At 44.1% G+C, this 19,478-nt stretch overlaps 2 protein-coding genes across 5 annotated transcripts; both read left to right on the plus strand.

Moving 5' to 3' along the window:
• Positions 1-555: 555 nt before the first annotated feature.
• Positions 556-8,319, plus strand: LOC133272919 (glutathione S-transferase-like). Of its 3 annotated transcripts, none has more exons than XM_061460634.1 (7): positions 556-634; positions 3,394-3,500; positions 4,608-4,659; positions 4,891-5,023; positions 6,135-6,276; positions 7,131-7,262; positions 8,008-8,319. In XM_061460634.1, the coding sequence occupies exons 2-7, from the start codon at positions 3,414-3,416 to the stop codon at positions 8,128-8,130; spliced, it is 669 nt and encodes a 222-aa protein (XP_061316618.1). In that variant the 5' UTR covers positions 556-634; positions 3,394-3,413; the 3' UTR covers positions 8,131-8,319. The 3 variants fall into 3 exon arrangements, with proteins under 3 accessions (XP_061316618.1, XP_061316620.1, XP_061316621.1); XM_061460636.1 differs by lacking the exon at positions 556-634 and adding an exon at positions 1,086-1,217; XM_061460637.1 differs by lacking the exon at positions 556-634 and having other exon boundaries at positions 3,375-3,500.
• Positions 8,320-10,643: 2,324 nt separating this feature from the next.
• Positions 10,644-18,445, plus strand: LOC133272920 (glutathione S-transferase-like). Of its 2 annotated transcripts, none has more exons than XM_061460638.1 (7): positions 10,644-10,728; positions 13,485-13,591; positions 14,699-14,750; positions 14,982-15,114; positions 16,226-16,367; positions 17,222-17,353; positions 18,099-18,445. In XM_061460638.1, the coding sequence occupies exons 2-7, from the start codon at positions 13,505-13,507 to the stop codon at positions 18,219-18,221; spliced, it is 669 nt and encodes a 222-aa protein (XP_061316622.1). In that variant the 5' UTR covers positions 10,644-10,728; positions 13,485-13,504; the 3' UTR covers positions 18,222-18,445. The 2 variants fall into 2 exon arrangements, with proteins under 2 accessions (XP_061316622.1, XP_061316623.1); XM_061460639.1 differs by lacking the exon at positions 10,644-10,728 and adding an exon at positions 11,191-11,308.
• The last annotated feature ends 1,033 nt before the right edge of the window (positions 18,446-19,478 follow it).

Here is a 19,478-nt window from a genome sequence, read left to right on the forward strand (position 1 = left end):
CATTTAAACTCGTGCACTGTAACTTCACCGCCGAGCACGGTCACGGTCAGAAACGCGAGCTGGGAAGCTTGGCCGTGGCTGCCGGCTCTCTGCTGTGCAAGCTCCCCTGCGCAGCTAAGCGTTTGGGAGCCTGCGTACAGCTCCAGCCTCCGGCCTCGCAGAGCCAGAGCCCCTAGCACATGGGCAGTCGGGTGTCCTCACGCAGGGACTGCGATCCAGGCCTCTTCCCCGGCCCCGCCACCGCTGGGAACCCCACTGCCTCCTCGGGGCCTCGGAGCCTTTCTTCTGCCCCAGCGGCCGTGTCCCTCTGGGGCGTAGCCGTGGCATGCCGCCGACCTCGAACCCGGCCCTCTGCGAAGAGTGGCTTCGCAAGACTTCAGGACAAGGCCGCGGCAACTCTTCTTTCCCCAGGCACGCTCGCACGGCTCAAGGACGCGGTTTACCGGCGGAAAGCCAGGCCCCGCTACCCCCGCGCGGCTCATACGCCACCGGCGAGAGCGAAGGCACGGAGGAGGCCGCCCGGCCGGTGCGGCCGCTGAGGGGAGGAGCGGCGAGGCGAGGCGCGGCGGAGAGGGCGGTCCCTGCGGATCTGTCTGGGCAGCGCGCTCTGTCAGCGGTGCGGTCCGTGCGCAGGGTACTGGTGACGGTGGCGGCTTTGGGGGGCAGTTGCGGGACTTGGCAGCTCCCCCGGGGTGAGGGGTGTGGAGGGGAGCCGGTCCCTACTCGGGGGAGGGTGTGAACTGTGCTGCGACGCGCGGTCTGTGGCGGCGGGGGCTCTCCGGGTGGAATGGCGCCTCGCCGGCAGCAGGACGGGATACCGGCGGTGCTTGGCCGGCTGGGTACGGAGGGTCGGGTTGGGCTGCACTGGGCTTGGCTGCCAGCTCTCTCCAGGTCACCGTGCGGAGCGGAGGGCGGCCAGCCAGTGCCCTTTGCCGGGAGAGCGAAAGGCAAGGCCCGTGTCAGAGCCGTTTGTAGTTCAGATCGTGCCTGGGTGAGCTGCTGCAGGGACCCAGGCCGGGCAGGGAGGGTGTGCATAGGGCGCTCTGTGGGTAGGTCCACCAGGAAACTTGCAGAGGAATTGCATTTGGAGACAGAAGGTTTAAAATCTCGAGGTAATTTGCCTTTCACTCGTGCAAACACTCGTCCTAGCTCTGGTGGAGCAAGGAACGCTTCCTGAATCGGGACTTGGCTGGAGGCCCAGTAAAAACCACATGCTGGTGAGAAGTTTGTCTTAGGGTGGTCTGGAGACTGAGCTGGGCCCGATGCAGCATGGGGCCTGTGCTGTGAGGTCCTTCTGCTTGAGCAGCCTTGTGTGAGCGGTGTGTGAGGAGCAGAGAACTACTTTGGGGTCCACATCCAATTAGAAAGCAAGTTTAAGGTCTTGCAGCAGATTATGGGATTGCTGTTAGATTCACTTGTTTCTCACTGGAGGGCTGCTGCCTGAATTAGTTTTGGACAAAACGGGGTGATTTTTTAAAAAAGTGAGATTGCAGCAGTAGCTGTCACTGGCATCTGCCTGGTGGAGGTCCAGGGAAGATCTGATGCAGTGGAACATCGAGAAAGTTTGTGGTTTGTTTTCAGGTCAGTTATTGCTATTGAAGAAAGGCGATTTACCAACTTGATGACTCTTTCGTGACTCACTGCTTTACAAAGAGGTAGTTGTTGCAGAGCAGGAACAGAGTGGCCAAAGTACTTTGCAACGGTGTGTAAGTGTTCAGTCTAAGCCCCAAAGTCAGTCCTGAAGCAGTGCAGTTCCAGAAAAGTGTAAACTTTCCCTCACCAGCACAGAAAGCCTCAACCCTTGGCCAATCCCCCGAAGGAACTGTGATGAACAAGTGCAGGTTATGTTGATACCTGGACTTTTTCCCACTGACCCTTGCTGTGCACTTTGGCTTCCGCAGGTGATTGCAGTGGAGCACTGAGGTGACATGGGCCAACAGGGCTCTGGCTGGGCTGATTTTTATCAGCTCTGCCTCTGCTTTGGGGAGAGGTCAGGGAAGTTTGCTCTTTCTGCTTACACTAGTCTGTAACCGTAGGTTGTTTCCCAGCCTTGATCCCATGAACTGACGGTTAGAGTGCTTGTCCAGTCCGTGAGTGCCCCGGTGCCGTTCTCTCAGGTGGAGCAGAGATGAGGCTTTCATCTGCTTCCTGAGCACCAGGGAATGAAGGTTTTCTTGAAGTATGGAAGATTGAGAGCTCTTTCACTTGGTATAATGTAACTCACACACACGGGAACTAGAAATGGTCATGGTCTTCTGTATGTGGGGCTTGGTAAAGGTAGTTGTGATGAGGCAGTTCTCTAAATACGTTATTTATGCACCCTGTTGCTCTTCAGGTATACAGGAATCTGTGAAGGCACCCAGCAGCTCTAGACTAGATGCCAAGTCAAAACCATCAAGACATTATCAAGTCTTTATTATTGAGCAAATATTTACGTGTCAGGGGAACTTTGTTGCAAGAGACTGAGGTGTCTGGGATACAGGCATTGCCAGGGCCAAGTGGAAGTGGGGCAGTGGTTTTCCAGACCCGTTTTTTTGGATGGGGGCACCAGGTTTCTTCATTGATTGGAATCATGGCCAAAGTTTCCACTTTGTGGCTAAATTACGAACTGTGAAGTCTATCCAAGAATAAATAAGCCTGCCTGTACACAGATGAAACCTTTGCTTAGCGATGAATTACTTTGTCACACTGTCTTCTATGAAACCTGCTTCATTCTCCTGGGATCCATTAGTCGTAAGAGTACAGTGCTAGCTTTGTTTCCAGCACCAGGCAAGCTCGCATCAGCTGCTGAGATCATACTGTGGCATGTGACTGCACTGGTTAGTGAAATTTGAGAGAGCAAATGCTTCATCCCAGTGCCATGATCTGGTGTGCTGACTTCAGTTCCCTGCTGCTGAGGGCATTGACCAGTTTGTTTGGATTTGATTTGAAAGTTACATTTTTAGGGCAAATAGGATATAAATCCTTGTTACAGTTTAACTGTTGTTTATAAAATTGGAACGAGTCTTAAGTCAGTGCACATTATCTATAGTGCATATATTGTGATTCAGGATTACCTTGCAGTTCTGTTTTGGTTGTAAAGCTCTCATGAGCTCTTGCAGCTATGTTAGTATTTTTAAAGATACGTGTATGATTTAAACATATACGTATGAATTTAGGTGTTTATTACATTCTCTCATTCTCTTTCGAATTGTTGCATGTTCTGGTATGTGTACTTTCTCTTTTCTTTCACCAACCCACAGGAAACTTGGTTGCATCAAGTATATAGGCCTTGATTGCCCTTTTACCCACACTTTCATCCAACTTTATTGAATAGTTTGGAGTGGAACATTTAAAATGCTAATTTTAAAAATTACTTCCTTCCGTATAAGATCTTCATCTCGAATTTGTCAGGATAAAAGAAGTCCGAGATCATGGCAGGGAAGCCCAAGCTGCACTATTCCAACATAAGGGGAAGGATGGAGTCAATCCGATGGCTGTTAGCAGCAGCTGGGGTTGAGGTGTGTACCTTTTTTATAAAGTGATCAGATTAATCTGTGATTTAAATATACTCTTTGGAAAGGTTTCCTGATAATGTCTGTGCTTAGAGATATAGACATCACATACTGTGATGCAGAATGCCTAGAGTCAGTGATACGCTCTCTTATGTTGTGTTTAATGTATTTCGTGAGCTATTAGTTGCACAGTAAAAGGGTTCTAACACACAAAGAGAATTGTTAAGTGGAGCGTTTGAAACGTCCTTTAAGCTGAGATCTTAAACTGTTGCTACACACCACAACTGTGTATCTCTTTTTTTGAATGCTCATTACTTCCCTGTGCCTCATGAGTGTTCTCCACTGGAAGACCATGCCTACCACATGAAAACCTTTAGAACATCATCTCCAAAGTGCTTGTCATTCTTTGGGTTAGGCCCCAAGTCAGATAAATAAGCAGAGCTGCCCTGAAGGCAGGAGGGAGATATCCAGATTCACATCAGGTGAAAACCATCCTAAGGAGTCCTAATTTCTACATTCAGTTTTTGTTTGAATACGCTGCTTTGAAACTGTTTTCTCAGAAACTCTTTATACTCTGTTGGAAATAAAAGGAGTTTTAATGGTGCTCACTTGTGAATGTTGCGGACAGAAAAGCTGCAGAGCACAAGTGCTGAGGAAACAAAAATCTTGCCCTCATTAAAAAGTCCTCATTCAAAAGAAAATAAATATGTCAGTAGGGGTAAAGAGGGACATAAATGGTGTGTAACAGGCATAACTTATTAAAAAAATCAGTATTTCATGTTGTATCAGCTGCTTTTAAGTGAATGATTTGGTCTCAAATCATTCATTGGTCTCAAATCATTCTCAAATTCATTGTTTGTGCAGGCAAGTAGACTGGTCTTTGTAACCAGGGAGCTTTTGTGAAGTGTAAAGCATTGTACATTGCTGTGGGGTTGGGGACGCTTATCGTCCCGGATTATTTGCTGGAAGAGAGATGAAGAATAAGAGTAGGGGTCAACACAGTCATGGCAAGTATGGGGAATAGTGTGGAGAGATGTAGTTTAATTTCCAGACTTCCTTCCACTTTTCCTTGTTTTTTGTGACACAGTATTGTTTTTTATCATTGCTTTTCAGTTTGAGGAACAATTTGTAGAAAAGAAGGAAGACCTAGAAAAATTATGCAATGGTGAGTCTGTAAATGGTACCCTAAGTATAAATTCACACCGATATAACAAAGGTATAACAGGTGATATTTGTGTAACTTCTCCAGTACAATGTAACCTGTAAAAAGATGAGTTGAGAGACCTGCTTGCTTTTGATGCGTTCATGCCTCAGATTTGGAAATGTCTTGATGTCTTACTGGATCTCTCTCAGATTCAGCACAGTAGTGAATAGTTTGCTTCCTTGTCTTCCCAAGATGGATACCTGCTATTTCAGCAAGTGCCCATGGTGGAGATCGATGGGATGAAGATGGTGCAGACAAGAGCCATTAGCAGCTACATAGCAGCGAAGTACAACCTCTATGGAAAAGACCTGAAGGAGAGAGCCTGGTACAGTAACAGTGCATACTAACCTTGCTAATACTGTGCCATAATTTTTAATATTTATGAGAAGAATATTGCTTTGAAATATCTGCATGTAAAGATGCCCATACATCTGCTTGTGCTTTGTCTCCTCAGATCCAGGGACTGGGTGAATGGATTTTGTGATTGAAAAATGATTGTTAATTGTGAACATGGTGAGAATGTCATGGTTGCCTTCAGGCTCATTTGATTTCACAGAGACCAGAAGTGCAGAAAGTTCCTGGACAACTGCAAGGCCTTTATACAATAATAAAGGCTAATTACGTTAGTTGGTTCAGGGTTTTTTCCTCTTTAACTGAGAAAACAGAAGAAAAAACCCACAGCTGCCTGCAAAAAACCAAGAGTTGTTAAGTGTTCTAACTTCCTTTTTTCAAAATGTAAAGAATCCTTCAATCTGATCTTAAAAAAGACATGTTCAGTGGCTTAAGCTACTGAAAGTTAATCCAGTATTTTCCTAGTATTACTTTGCTATGTAAGCTGTGGATATTTTCCATTATCATAATTAAAGGGCTAATGCAAATCAAAAATCCTTATTTTGTAAACCAAACAAAAGTAATGAAAGAGTTCAGTTAAGTCCTTAACCTAACTGACTGCCGCTTCCTGTAAAGGGCTTCTTCTGCGACAGTGGAGGTGCAACACCAGAGACTCTGGGGATTATTATGGACTGACATGTCTGAACTGGCAACTGATAACTGGGATCCTTCCATGATTAGACCTCAGAACTGGTTTTTATCTTTTTTTCTCCAGTGTGGCTTATATATGTGGTCTTTTGTCACATGACATAGATGAACAGATTGTCAACAAAGAACAGTGTGAACTCCACTTGAAATACATCAGTCGCAAACTCTTACATATACCTTGCTTGTTGCACAAACTGTGAGCCTGTTTGTAGAGATCTGTGCTTTGAAAAACAAATGGACCTGGAATCAAAGTGGAAGAACAAGAAAGCAAACAAGTGTCTTCTGTTACGTTCACTAATAAGCATTCTACTTGGTGATCGCTTCACCACTGTCTTTCAGGAAAATAATAAAAACAAAATGGTAAAATGAGAAATATGAAATAAAAATATTTGTTTCAGGATTGATATGTATGTGGAGGGAACAAAAGACCTGATGGAAATGATTATGTATCTCTCCTTACAACCAGCCGACACAAAAGAAAAGAATCTTGCCTTAATCATTGAACGAGCTACAACCAGATACTTTCCTGTTTATGAAAAGGTAAGTGTTAAAACACAAGCAGTCCACAAAGGCAGTAAAGTGGGGAACAGGTTCCCTCCCCACTCCATTTTCCTGTTGCCACACACCTCCATTTCAGATGGCAAAGTGACAGTGTAGCTCTGGAACTGTATGATGGAGCCAGTATTCAGTAAGTAGTAAAACTGGCAGATTTTGCTAGGGAAAATTTGGACTGGAGAAAGAACTGGCTTCCAAAGTTACAGACTGATGTTCTAGTTTTAGCACGCATTTGATAGTTAAGTGCAGCATTAGAGTAGCATAGACACAGACACGTTTCCTCCTCTTGCTCCTGCAGTGTTCACCACAACTTGTTTGTTACAGCAGTTGGTAGCTGTGGCAGGCTGTGATTCTTGCATCTTGCATCTGTCATTCTTTGCCGTGAAAGAATCCTTCCATGCAGGGGGAAGGGTGGAAAGGCTGCTTTCTTTCATTCCTGACCTATTTCAAACTATAATCAGCAATCTCAGATTTGCTCAAACACCTGGGAATTCACTTGACTTTAAAAAAAATAATTGAAGTATCCTACAGGTAAACTCTCCTGACTACCTCTTCCAGTTACTTTAGTCCTGTTTCTTTTGGATGAATTAAGTCTTCTTCTGGTACTGGAATTGTTACAGCTACCTGCTGCAGTAGGTTAGAGTGAATAACAGTTCCACGCACACCGAAACATGAGTTCTGATTTAACTTTCTGTCATGAGAATACCTATCACTTTCTAAGGTTATAGGTTCTTGCACGGATTTGCTCTCGTGTGTTTTTTTAGAAATCCATCTGTAATGAATATCTAGATAAAATGGTTACCTCCTATTGCCTTTTTAAACTTGTTTGTATTTTGAAGGCCTTAAAAGACCATGGCCAGGATTATCTTGTTGGCAACAAATTAAGCTGGGCAGACATCCATCTGCTGGAAGCTATTTTAATGGTAGAAGAATGCAAGCCTGGTATACTGTCTGCATTCCCTCTGCTACAGGTTAGTAATCATCAGGTCTCAATATGGAATATGACAAATTTCACTGTCCAGTTTTAAAAGCTAATTGATGTTTAAAGCTTTTGAACCATTGTATCATGTTGCTGATAGTTCTCTATTTCTCTTGACAACAATAATCTGACCACAGGCACAATGTGTTGCCTCCTGTGTGCTCTCCTTTCTCCACCTTGGCTTTCTTGAGCTGTTCTCAGCTGGCAGGAATTCACTTCCTGATGCTACCAGTTTGGTGTTGTAACTGCTCCTTCCATGCCTTCAAACACAGCAATGAGCATCAGGAGGGGAAGTCTGCAGCCTGTTGTGTCTGCAGCTCCTGTCATTTTTGCTAGCAAAATTATATTCTCAAGAAATTACATTGAAGAGCTGTTAAGTTTCTTATATTTTGTGTTTTGTGGTGCTTTGCACTGTGAATGAATCTTAACTCTTCAATATTGTTTTTTTTCACATCTCCATTTGGGAAACTAGGGTAAACTTGTAGCACCAGCATTGCAGATCAGAATACTTACACCTGCATTTTCGAAGGTGGCTAGTATGTTGTAGGTGTATTTTTGCCCTTTTTCATATTTTCCAATGGAAAATGCTGAGTGCTGAGCTGCCTGTAAGGGCTGCTACCTTTTGCGTTTAATAACCAAGTCTGAGAAGTGAAAATCCAAGTTGCCTGATTTTTAAGCTATCAGGGATGGAATTACAATTTACTTACTCTAATTGGCTTTACTGCTGCTTTTTACAGGCTTTTAAAGAAAGAACAAGCAACATTCCAACAATCAAAAAATTCTTACAGCCTGGCAGCCAGAGGAAGCCACCAGAAGATGACAAGACTGCTGTCCTAGTGAAGGAGATATATGGTATCTAACCATGTGGCTGCTTAAGATAACTGTAGTAGATTACCAGAGCTGTGCCTTGTTAAGTGTAAATTGCATAGATTCATTCTGTGGTTTGCATCATATAGCCTGTGATGTCATAATCATGGAAACAAAATACACTTTTAAGCTACAGAAAAAGTCAAATTTATATCTGTTGAGTCCAGAAAATAGTATTTTGTGGAGCAGCTGCATGAAAAGAAGTAAGCTTATACTTTGTGTTTCTTTGATGACAGTACCTGCCTGGAAGGGTAAAATGTTTCAGCTATAGGTTCCAGAGTACTGCAGAAAGACTACCCCTTCCCCTGCCCTTCATTAAATAAAAGTAAAATAATAATAAAGCAAAACTCATGATGTAAGTTTATGGACAAAACTGATAAACTTGTTTAGTCCCCACAATATCTTTTGGAAGCGCTTTGTTCACTGAAATATCAAAGTACTTGTGTTTAATTAGCCTGACGTGGTTTTATCCATTGGAAGCACCTATTCTCTTGCTCTTCTTTTTGCTGTTTGGCTGGATGGTCACAGTGAGGAGATGCCACTTGATGTTTTTTTTGGCAAGGTTTTAACTTCTCCAGACACTTCCCAGGTAGCTGTAAAGAGAACTGCACTGCCTGCTTGCCTTTTCAGTAAAAGTGTTTTATTTCCTCAGTGCTTAAAACATTCACTACTGCTTCAGATGCTTGATCCTGATTTCATGGGAACCATCACTGTTTCATTTACAAACAGTACCACAAACTATTCCTCATCCTTGAGGTTAGTTGTTTTTTTTCATAGGACTTGAACTGATGAGGCAGTGAAAACGTTCATCCACTGCACATACAGAATTTTAACTGCCAGCAACGTTAACTCCTTTTCCAGCTTGGGCATAAGAGACACTGCTTCTCAGAGGTACAAAAAATTACCCCATGGGCTAATTCAGAGAAATCATGGGTCAAGCAAGATATCTTGCTATCTTTGCGATCTGTGGTCGCAGCATCTGCACAATGGCTTCTGCGTTTCAGCACTAGGTTGAGTAAGATTTTCATTGGAGCTTCATCTAAGGCAGGATTCGTCTACACTACAAATATCCAAATCAGCATTGATCAGCCAAGCCTCTTACGGTACATGTTGGTTCAGTTCTTCCAACATTCATATTCTACTTCAGAGTGAAATAAATCACATCTTATGTGTCCAGCTGTCAACCCAATCTGAAACTGACAACATACCAGCTCAGTCACCTGTAAAACAGGCAGCATCTGGAGGTAGCTGATGCCATATTAGCAGTATTCTAGAGCTGGAGGCTCTAAGTACCCTCTGCTCCACCCACCCCCTCTATTATGTCAGTTGTGACTGAGACATCTGAGCTGCTCCCTTGTCCCCATCTGAACTCCTGCCTAGAACAGTAAGTTGGTACTCTGCTGGTTGGTTTGTGCAGCTTTGAGATCTGATATATGATAGTCTTTTTAAGCAAGCTCTGCATGAAAGAAATGAAAAGAAGCAAAATGTCTGTTTTCAACCGTGCACTTACCCATAGTCAGTCTCCTAATGAACTGGCCACACATTCCTGTGCACCAGAAGTCAGTCTTAGCTAAGCTTTGACACCCAGTGAATATTTAATTCTTTTCTATGCAAGCCAAAGTAACTTCAATCCCTGAAGAGTTTATGTCTGAATAGTCTCCATTGTGTATGGGGAGGGCTTCAGCAAGATAATCTGTGTAAGACCACAAACAGCAACTGTGTTAGAAGAGTACTAGAGTGAATTTAGATCCTGTTTGTGCATGATGGTGATCCTTCCTCAGCCGTGTTTCATGATCTAGTTTTTTAAACTGGGCAGATTAAATCGGGAGATTAAAACACTTGCCAACCCAGGTAGTTTCTTTATAAGAAATGCACTGTCTGGTACCAGTTTTTACCACCAGGAAAGGAAAATCCTGCTTTCCTGCAGCAGAGCACGCACTGGAGTTGTTGCAAGAGCCCTTTCCCTCCCACCTCACGCAGGGGCCCCAGCTGCCGAGCGCGGTCAGAAACGCGAGCTGGGAAGCTTGGCCGTGGCTGCCGGCTCTCTGCTGTGCAAGCTCCCCTGCGCAGCCAAGCGTTTGGGAGCCTGCGTACAGCTCCAGCCTCCGGCCTCGCAGAGCCAGAGCCCCTAGCACATGGGCAGTCGGGTGTCCTCACGCAGGGACTGCGACCCAGGCCTCTTCCCCGGCCCCGCCACCGCTGGGAACCCCACTGCCTCCTCGGGGCCTCGGAGCCTTTCTTCTGCCCCAGCGGCCGTGTCCCTCTGGGGCGTAGCCGTGGCATGCCGCCGACCTCGAACCCGGCCCTCTGCGAAGAGTGGCTTCGCAAGACTTCAGGACAAGGCCGCGGCAACTCACGCTCGCACGACTCAAGGACGCGGTTTACCGGCGGAAAGCCAGGCCCCGCTACCCCCGCGCGGCTCATACGCCACCGGCGAGAGCGAAGGCACGGAGGAGGCCGCCCGGCCGGTGCGGCCGCTGAGGGGAGGAGCGGCGAGGCGAGGCGAGGCGAGGCGAGGCGCGGCGGAGAGGGCGGTCCCTGCGGATCTGTCTGGGCAGCGCGCTCTGTCGGCGGTGCGGTCCGTGCGCAGGGTACTGGTGACGGCGGCTTTGGGGGGCAGTTGCGGGACTTGGCAGCTCCCCCGGGGTGAGGGGTGTGGAGGGGAGCCGGTCCCTGCTCGGGGGAGGGTGTGAACTGTGCTGCGACGCGCGGTCTGTGGCGGCGGGGGCTCTCCGGGTGGAATGGCGCCTCGCCGGCAGCAGGACGGGATACCGGCGGTGCTTGGCCGGCTGGGTACGGAGGGTCGGGTTGGGCTGCACTGGGCTTGGCTGCCAGCTCTCTCCAGGTCACCGTGCGGAGCGGAGGGCGGCCAGCCAGTGCCCTTTGCCGGGAGAGCGAAAGGCAAGGCCCGTGTCAGAGCCGTTTGTAGTTCAGATCGTGCCTGGGTGAGCTGCTGCAGGGACCCAGGCCGGGCAGGGAGGGTGTGCATAGGGCGCTCTGTGGGTAGGTCCACCAGGAAACTTGCAGAGGAATTGCATTTGGAGACAGAAGGTTTAAAATCTCGAGGTAATTTGCCTTTCACTCGTGCAAACACTCGTCCTAGCTCTGGTGGAGCAAGGAACGCTTCCTGAATCGGGACTTGGCTGGAGGCCCAGTAAAAACCACATGCTGGTGAGAAGTTTGTCTTAGGGTGGTCTGGAGACTGAGCTGGGCCCGATGCAGCATGGGGCCTGTGCTGTGAGGTCCTTCTGCTTGAGCAGCCTTGTGTGAGCGGTGTGTGAGGAGCAGAGAACTACTTTGGGGTCCACATCCAATTAGAAAGCAAGTTTAAGGTCTTGCAGCAGATTATGGGATTGCTGTTAGATTCACTTGTTTCTCACTGGAGGGCTGCTGCCTGAATTAGTTTTGGACAAAACGGGGTGATTTTTTAAAAAAGTGAGATTGCAGCAGTAGCTGTCACTGGCATCTGCCTGGTGGAGGTCCAGGGAAGATCTGATGCAGTGGAACATCGAGAAAGTTTGTGGTTTGTTTTCAGGTCAGTTATTGCTATTGAAGAAAGGCGATTTACCAACTTGACGACTCTTTCGTGACTCACTGCTTTACAAAGAGATAGTTGTTGCAGAGCAGGAACAGAGTGGCCAAAGTACTTTGCAACGGTGTGTAAGTGTTCAGTCTAAGCCCCAAAGTCAGTCCTGAAGCAGTGCAGTTCCAGAAAAGTGTAAACTTTCCCTCACCAGCACAGAAAGCCTCAACCCTTGGCCAATCCCCCGAAGGAACTGTGATGAACAAGTGCAGGTTATGTTGATACCTGGACTTTTTCCCACTGACCCTTGCTGTGCACTTTGGCTTCCGCAGGTGATTGCAGTGGAGCACTGAGGTGACATGGGCCAACAGGGCTCTGGCTGGGCTGATTTTTATCAGCTCTGCCTCTGCTTTGGGGAGAGGTCAGGGAAGTTTGCTCTTTCTGCTTACACTAGTCTGTAACCGTAGGTTGTTTCCCAGCCTTGATCCCATGAACTGACGGTTAGAGTGCTTGTCCAGTCCGTGAGTGCCCCGGTGCCGTTCTCTCAGGTGGAGCAGAGATGAGGCTTTCATCTGCTTCCTGAGCACCAGGGAATGAAGGTTTTCTTGAAGTATGGAAGATTGAGAGCTCTTTCACTTGGTATAATGTAACTCACACACACGGGAACTAGAAATGGTCATGGTCTTCTGTATGTGGGGCTTGGTAAAGGTAGTTGTGATGAGGCAGTTCTCTAAATACGTTATTTATGCACCCTGTTGCTCTTCAGGTATACAGGAATCTGTGAAGGCACCCAGCAGCTCTAGACTAGATGACAAGTCAAAACCATCAAGACATTATCAAGTCTTTATTATTGAGCACATATTTACGTGTCAGGGGAACTTTGTTGCAAGAGACTGAGGTGTCTGGGATACAGGCATTGCCAGGGCCAAGTGGAAGTGGGGCAGTGGTTTTCCAGACCCGTTTTTTTGGATGGGGGCACCAGGTTTCTTCATTGATTGGAATCATGGCCAAAGTTTCCACTTTGTGGCTAAATTACGAACTGTGAAATCTATCCAAGAATAAATAAGCCTGCCTGTACACAGATGAAACCTTTGCTTAGCGATGAGTTACTTTGTCACACTGTCTTCTATGAAACCTGCTTCATTCTCCTGGGATCCATTAGTCGTAAGAGTACAGTGCTAGCTTTGTTTCCAGCCCCAGGCAAGCTCGCATCAGCTGCTGAGATCATACTGTGGCATGTGACTGCACTGGTTAGTGAAATTTGAAAGAGCAAATGTTTCATCCCAGTGCCATGATCTGGTGTGCTGACTTCAGTTCCCTGCTTCTGAGGGCATTGACCAGTTTGTTTGGATTTGATTTGAAAGTTACATTTTTAGGGCAAATAGGATATAAATCCTTGTTACAGTTTAACTGTTGTTTATAAAATTGGAACGAGTCTTAAGTCAGTGCACATTATCTATAGTGCATATATTGTGATTCAGGATTACCTTGCAGTTCTGCTTTGGTTGTAAAGCTCTCATGAGCTCTTGCAGCTATGTTAGTATTTTTAAAGATATGTGTATGATTTAAACATATACGTATGAATTTAGGTGTTTATTACATTCTCTCATTCTCTTTCGAATTGTTGCATGTTCTGGTATGTGTACTTTCTCTTTTCTTTCACCAACCCACAGGAAACTTGGTTGCATCAAGTATGTAGGCCTTGATTGCCCTTTTACCCACACTTTCATCCAACTTTATTGAGTAGTTTGGAGTGGAACATTTAAAATGCTAATTTTAAAAATTACTTCCTTCTGTATAAGATCGTCATCTCGAATTTGTCAGGATAAAAGAAGTCCGAGATCATGGCAGGGAAGCCCAAGCTGCACTATTCCAACATAAGGGGAAGGATGGAGTCAATCCGATGGCTGTTAGCAGCAGCTGGGGTTGAGGTGTGTACCTTTTTTATAAAGTGATCAGATTAATCTGTGATTTGAATATACTCTTTGGAAAGGTTTCCTGATAATGTCTGTGCTTAGAGATATAGACATCACATACTGTGATGCAGAATGCCTAGAGTCAGTGATACGCTCTCTTATGTTGTGTTTAATGTATTTCGTGAGCTATTAGTTGCACAGTAAAAGGGTTCTAACACACAAAGAGAATTGTTAAGTGGAGCGTTTGAAACGTCCTTTAAGCTGAGATCTTAAACTGTTGCTACACACCACAACTGTGTATCTCTTTTTTTGAATGCTCATTACTTCCCTGTGCCTCATGAGTATTCTCCACTGGAAGACCATGCCTACCACATGAAAACCTTTAGAACATCATCTCCAAAGTGCTTGTCATTCTTTGGGTTAGGCCCCAAGTCAGATAAATAAGCAGAGCTGCCCTGAAGGCAGGAGGGAGATATCCAGATTCACATCAGGTGAAAACCATCCTAAGGAGTCCTAATTTCTACATTCAGTTTTTGTTTGAATACGCTGCTTTGAAACTGTTTTCTCAGAAACTCTTTATACTCTGTTGGAAATAAAAGGGGTTTTAATGGTGCTCACTTGTGAATGTTGCGGACAGAAAAGCTGCAGAGCACAAGTGCTGAGGAAACAAAAATCTTGCCCTCATTAAAAAGTCCTCATTCAAAAGAAAATAAATATGTCAGTAGGGGTAAAGAGGGACATAAATGGTGTGTAACAGGCATAACTTATTAAAAAAATCAGTATTTCATGTTGTATCAGCTGCTTTTAAGTGAATGATTTGGTCTCAAATCATTCATTGGTCTCAAATCATTCTCAAATTCATTGTTTGTGCAGGCAAGTAGACTGGTCTTTGTAACCAGGGAGCTTTTGTGAAGTGTAAAGCATTGTACATTGCTGTGGGGTTGGGGACGCTTATCGTCCCGGATTATTTGCTGGAAGAGAGATGAAGAATAAGAGTAGGGGTCAACACAGTCATGGCAAGTATGGGGAATAGTGTGGAGAGATGTAGTTTAATTTCCAGACTTCCTTCCACTTTTCCTTGTTTTTTGTGACACAGTATTGTTTTTTATCATTGCTTTTCAGTTTGAGGAACAATTTGTAGAAAAGAAGGAAGACCTAGAAAAATTATGCAATGGTGAGTCTGTAAATGGTACCCTAAGTATAAATTCACACCGATATAACAAAGGTATAACAGGTGATATTTGTGTAACTTCTCCAGTACAATGTAACCTGTAAAAAGATGAGTTGAGAGACCTGCTTGCTTTTGATGCGTTCATGCCTCAGATTTGGAAATGTCTTGATGTCTTACTGGATCTCTCTCAGATTCAGCACAGTAGTGAATAGTTTGCTTCCTTGTCTTCCCAAGATGGATACCTGCTATTTCAGCAAGTGCCCATGGTGGAGATTGATGGGATGAAGATGGTGCAGACAAGAGCCATTAGCAGCTACATAGCAGCGAAGTACAACCTCTATGGAAAAGACCTGAAGGAGAGAGCCTGGTACAGTAACAGTGCATACTAACCTTGCTAATACTGTGCCATAATTTTTAATATTTATGAGAAGAATATTGCTTTGAAATATCTGCATGTAAAGATGCCCATACATCTGCTTGTGCTTTGTCTCCTCAGATCCAGGGACTGGGTGAATGGATTTTGTGATTGAAAAATGATTGTTAATTGTGAACATGGTGAGAATGTCATGGTTGCCTTCAGGCTCATTTGATTTCACAGAGACCAGAAGTGCAGAAAGTTCCTGGACAACTGCAAGGCCTTTATACAATAATAAAGGCTAATTACGTTAGTTGGTTCAGGGTTTTTTCCTCTTTAACTGAGAAAACAGAAGAAAAAACCCACAGCTGCCTGCAAAAAACCAAGAGTTGTTAAGTGTTCTAACTTCCTTTTTTCAAAATGTAAAGAATCCTTCAATCTGATCTTAAAAAAGACATGTTCAGTGGCTTAAGCTACTGAAAGTTAATCCAGTATTTTCCTAGTATTACTTTGCTATGTAAGCTGTGGATATTTTCCATTATCATAATTAAAGGGCTAATGCAAATCAAAAATCCTTATTTTGTAAACCAAACAAAAGTAATGAAAGAGTTCAGTTAAGTCCTTAACCTAACTGACTGCCGCTTCCTGTAAAGGGCTTCTTCTGCGACAGTGGAGGTGCAACACCAGAGACTCTGGGGATTATTATGGACTGACATGTCTGAACTGGCAACTGATAACTGGGATCCTTCCATGATTAGACCTCAGAACTGGTTTTTATCTTTTTTTCTCCAGTGTGGCTTATATATGTGGTCTTTTGTCACATGACATAGATGAACAGATTGTCAACAAAGAACAGTGTGAACTCCACTTGAAATACATCAGTCGCAAACTCTTACATATACCTTGCTTGTTGCACAAACTGTGAGCCTGTTTGTAGAGATCTGTGCTTTGAAAAACAAATGGACCTGGAATCAAAGTGGAAGAACAAGAAAGCAAACAAGTGTCTTCTGTTACGTTCACTAATAAGCATTCTACTTGGTGATCGCTTCACCACTGTCTTTCAGGAAAATAATAAAAACAAAATGGTAAAATGAGAAATATGAAATAAAAATATTTGTTTCAGGATTGATATGTATGTGGAGGGAACAAAAGACCTGATGGAAATGATTATGTATCTCTCCTTACAACCAGCCGACACAAAAGAAAAGAATCTTGCCTTAATCATTGAACGAGCTACAACCAGATACTTTCCTGTTTATGAAAAGGTAAGTGTTAAAACACAAGCAGTCCACAAAGGCAGTAAAGTGGGGAACAGGTTCCCTCCCCACTCCATTTTCCTGTTGCCACACACCTCCATTTCAGATGGCAAAGTGACAGTGTAGCTCTGGAACTGTATGATGGAGCCAGTATTCAGTAAGTAGTAAAACTGGCAGATTTTGCTAGGGAAAATTTGGACTGGAGAAAGAACTGGCTTCCAAAGTTACAGACTGATGTTCTAGTTTTAGCACGCATTTGATAGTTAAGTGCAGCATTAGAGTAGCATAGACACAGACACGTTTCCTCCTCTTGCTCCTGCAGTGTTCACCACAACTTGTTTGTTACAGCAGTTGGTAGCTGTGGCAGGCTGTGATTCTTGCATCTTGCATCTGTCATTCTTTGCCGTGAAAGAATCCTTCCATGCAGGGGGAAGGGTGGAAAGGCTGCTTTCTTTCATTCCTGACCTATTTCAAACTATAATCAGCAATCTCAGATTTGCTCAAACACCTGGGAATTCACTTGACTTTAAAAAAAATAATTGAAGTATCCTACAGGTAAACTCTCCTGACTACCTCTTCCAGTTACTTTAGTCCTGTTTCTTTTGGATGAATTAAGTCTTCTTCTGGTACTGGAATTGTTACAGCTACCTGCTGCAGTAGGTTAGAGTGAATAACAGTTCCACGCACACCGAAACATGAGTTCTGATTTAACTTTCTGTCATGAGAATACCTATCACTTTCTAAGGTTATAGGTTCTTGCACGGATTTGCTCTCGTGTGTTTTTTTAGAAATCCATCTGTAATGAATATCTAGATAAAATGGTTACCTCCTATTGCCTTTTTAAACTTGTTTGTATTTTGAAGGCCTTAAAAGACCATGGCCAGGATTATCTTGTTGGCAACAAATTAAGCTGGGCAGACATCCATCTGCTGGAAGCTATTTTAATGGTAGAAGAATGCAAGCCTGGTATACTGTCTGCATTCCCTCTGCTACAGGTTAGTAATCATCAGGTCTCAATATGGAATATGACAAATTTCACTGTCCAGTTTTAAAAGCTAATTGATGTTTAAAGCTTTTGAACCATTGTATCATGTTGCTGATAGTTCTCTATTTCTCTTGACAACAATAATCTGACCACAGGCACAATGTGTTGCCTCCTGTGTGCTCTCCTTTCTCCACCTTGGCTTTCTTGAGCTGTTCTCAGCTGGCAGGAATTCACTTCCTGATGCTACCAGTTTGGTGTTGTAACTGCTCCTTCCATGCCTTCAAACACAGCAATGAGCATCAGGAGGGGAAGTCTGCAGCCTGTTGTGTCTGCAGCTCCTGTCATTTTTGCTAGCAAAATTATATTCTCAAGAAATTACATTGAAGAGCTGTTAAGTTTCTTATATTTTGTGTTTTGTGGTGCTTTGCACTGTGAATGAATCTTAACTCTTCAATATTGTTTTTTTTCACATCTCCATTTGGGAAACAAGGGTAAACTTGTAGCACCAGCATTGCAGATCAGAATACTTACACCTGCATTTTCGAAGGTGGCTAGTATGTTGTAGGTGTATTTTTGCCCTTTTTCATTTTTACCAATGGAAAATGCTGAGTGCTGAGCTGCCTGTAAGGGCTGCTACCTTTTGTGTTTAATAACCAAGTCTGAGAAGTGAAAATCCAAGTTGCCTGATTTTTAAGCTATCAGGGATGGAATTACAATTTACTTACTCTAATTGGCTTTACTGCTGCTTTTTACAGGCTTTTAAAGGAAGAACAAGCAACATTCCAACAATCAAAAAATTCTTACAGCCTGGCAGCCAGAGGAAGCCACTAGAAGATGAGAAGACTGTTGCCACGGTGAAGAAGATATATGGTATCTAACCACGTGGCTGCTTAAGATTACATAACTGTAGTAGATTACCAGAGCTGTGCCTTGTTAAGTGTAAATTGCATAGATTCATTCTGTGGTTTGCATCATATAGCCTGTGATGTCATAATCATGGAAACAAAATACACTTTTAAGCTACAGAAAAAGTCAAATTTATATCTGTTGAGTCCAGAAAATAGTATTTTGTGGAGCAGCTGCATGAAAAGAAGTAAGCTGATTCTTTGTGTTTCTTTGATGACAGTACCTGCCTGGAAGGGTAAAATGTTTCAGCTATAGGTTCCAGAGTACTGCAGAAAGACTACCCCTTCCCCTGCCCTTCATTAAATAAAAGTAAAATAATAATAAAGCAAAACTCATGATGTTTGTAAGTTTATGGACAAAACTGATAAACTTGTTTAGTCCCCACAATATCTTTTGGAAGCGCTTTGTTCACTGAAATATCAAAGTACTTGTGTTTAATTAGCCTGACGTGGTTTTATCCATTGGAAGCACCTATTCTCTTGCTCTTCTTTTTGCTGTTTGGCTGGATGGTCACAGTGAGGAGATGCCACTTGATGTTTTTTTTGGCAAGGTTTTAACTTCTCCAGACACTTCCCAGGTAGCTGTAAAGAGAACTGCACTGCCTGCTTGCCTTTTCAGTAAAAGTGTTTTATTTCCTCAGTGCTTAAAACATTCACTACTGCTTCAGATGCTTGATCCTGATTTCATGGGAACCATCACTGTTTCATTTAAAAACAGTACCACAAACTATTCCTCATCCTTGAGGTTAGTTGTTTTTTTTCATAGGACTTGAACTGATGAGGCAGTGAAAACGTTCATCCACTGCACATACAGAATTTTAACTGCCAGCAACGTTAACTCCTTTTCCAGCTTGGGCATAAGAGACACTGCTTCTCAGAGGTACAAAAAATTACCCCATGGGCTAATTCAGAGAAATCATGGGTCAGGCAAGATATCTTGCTATCTTTGCGATCTGTGGTCGCAGCATCTGCACAATGGCTTCTGCGTTTCAGCACTAGGTTGAGTAAGATTTTCATTGGAGCTTCATCTAAGGCAGGATTCGTCTACACTACAAATATCCAAATCAGCATTGATCAGCCAAGCCTCTTACGGTACATGTTGGTTCAGTTCTTCCAACATTCATATTCTACTTCAGAGTGAAATAAATCACATCTTATGTGTCCAGCTGTCAACCCAATCTGAAACTGACAACATACCAGCTCAGTCACCTGTAAAACAGGCAGCATCTG

The sequence above is a fragment of the Pezoporus flaviventris genome, unplaced genomic scaffold (genome assembly GCF_033815535.1).
Source record: "Pezoporus flaviventris isolate CSIRO_AGI_PZ_B2104156 unplaced genomic scaffold, CSIRO_AGI_Pfla_v1 ptg000031l, whole genome shotgun sequence".
Lineage (NCBI taxonomy): Eukaryota > Metazoa > Chordata > Aves > Psittaciformes > Psittacidae > Pezoporus > Pezoporus flaviventris.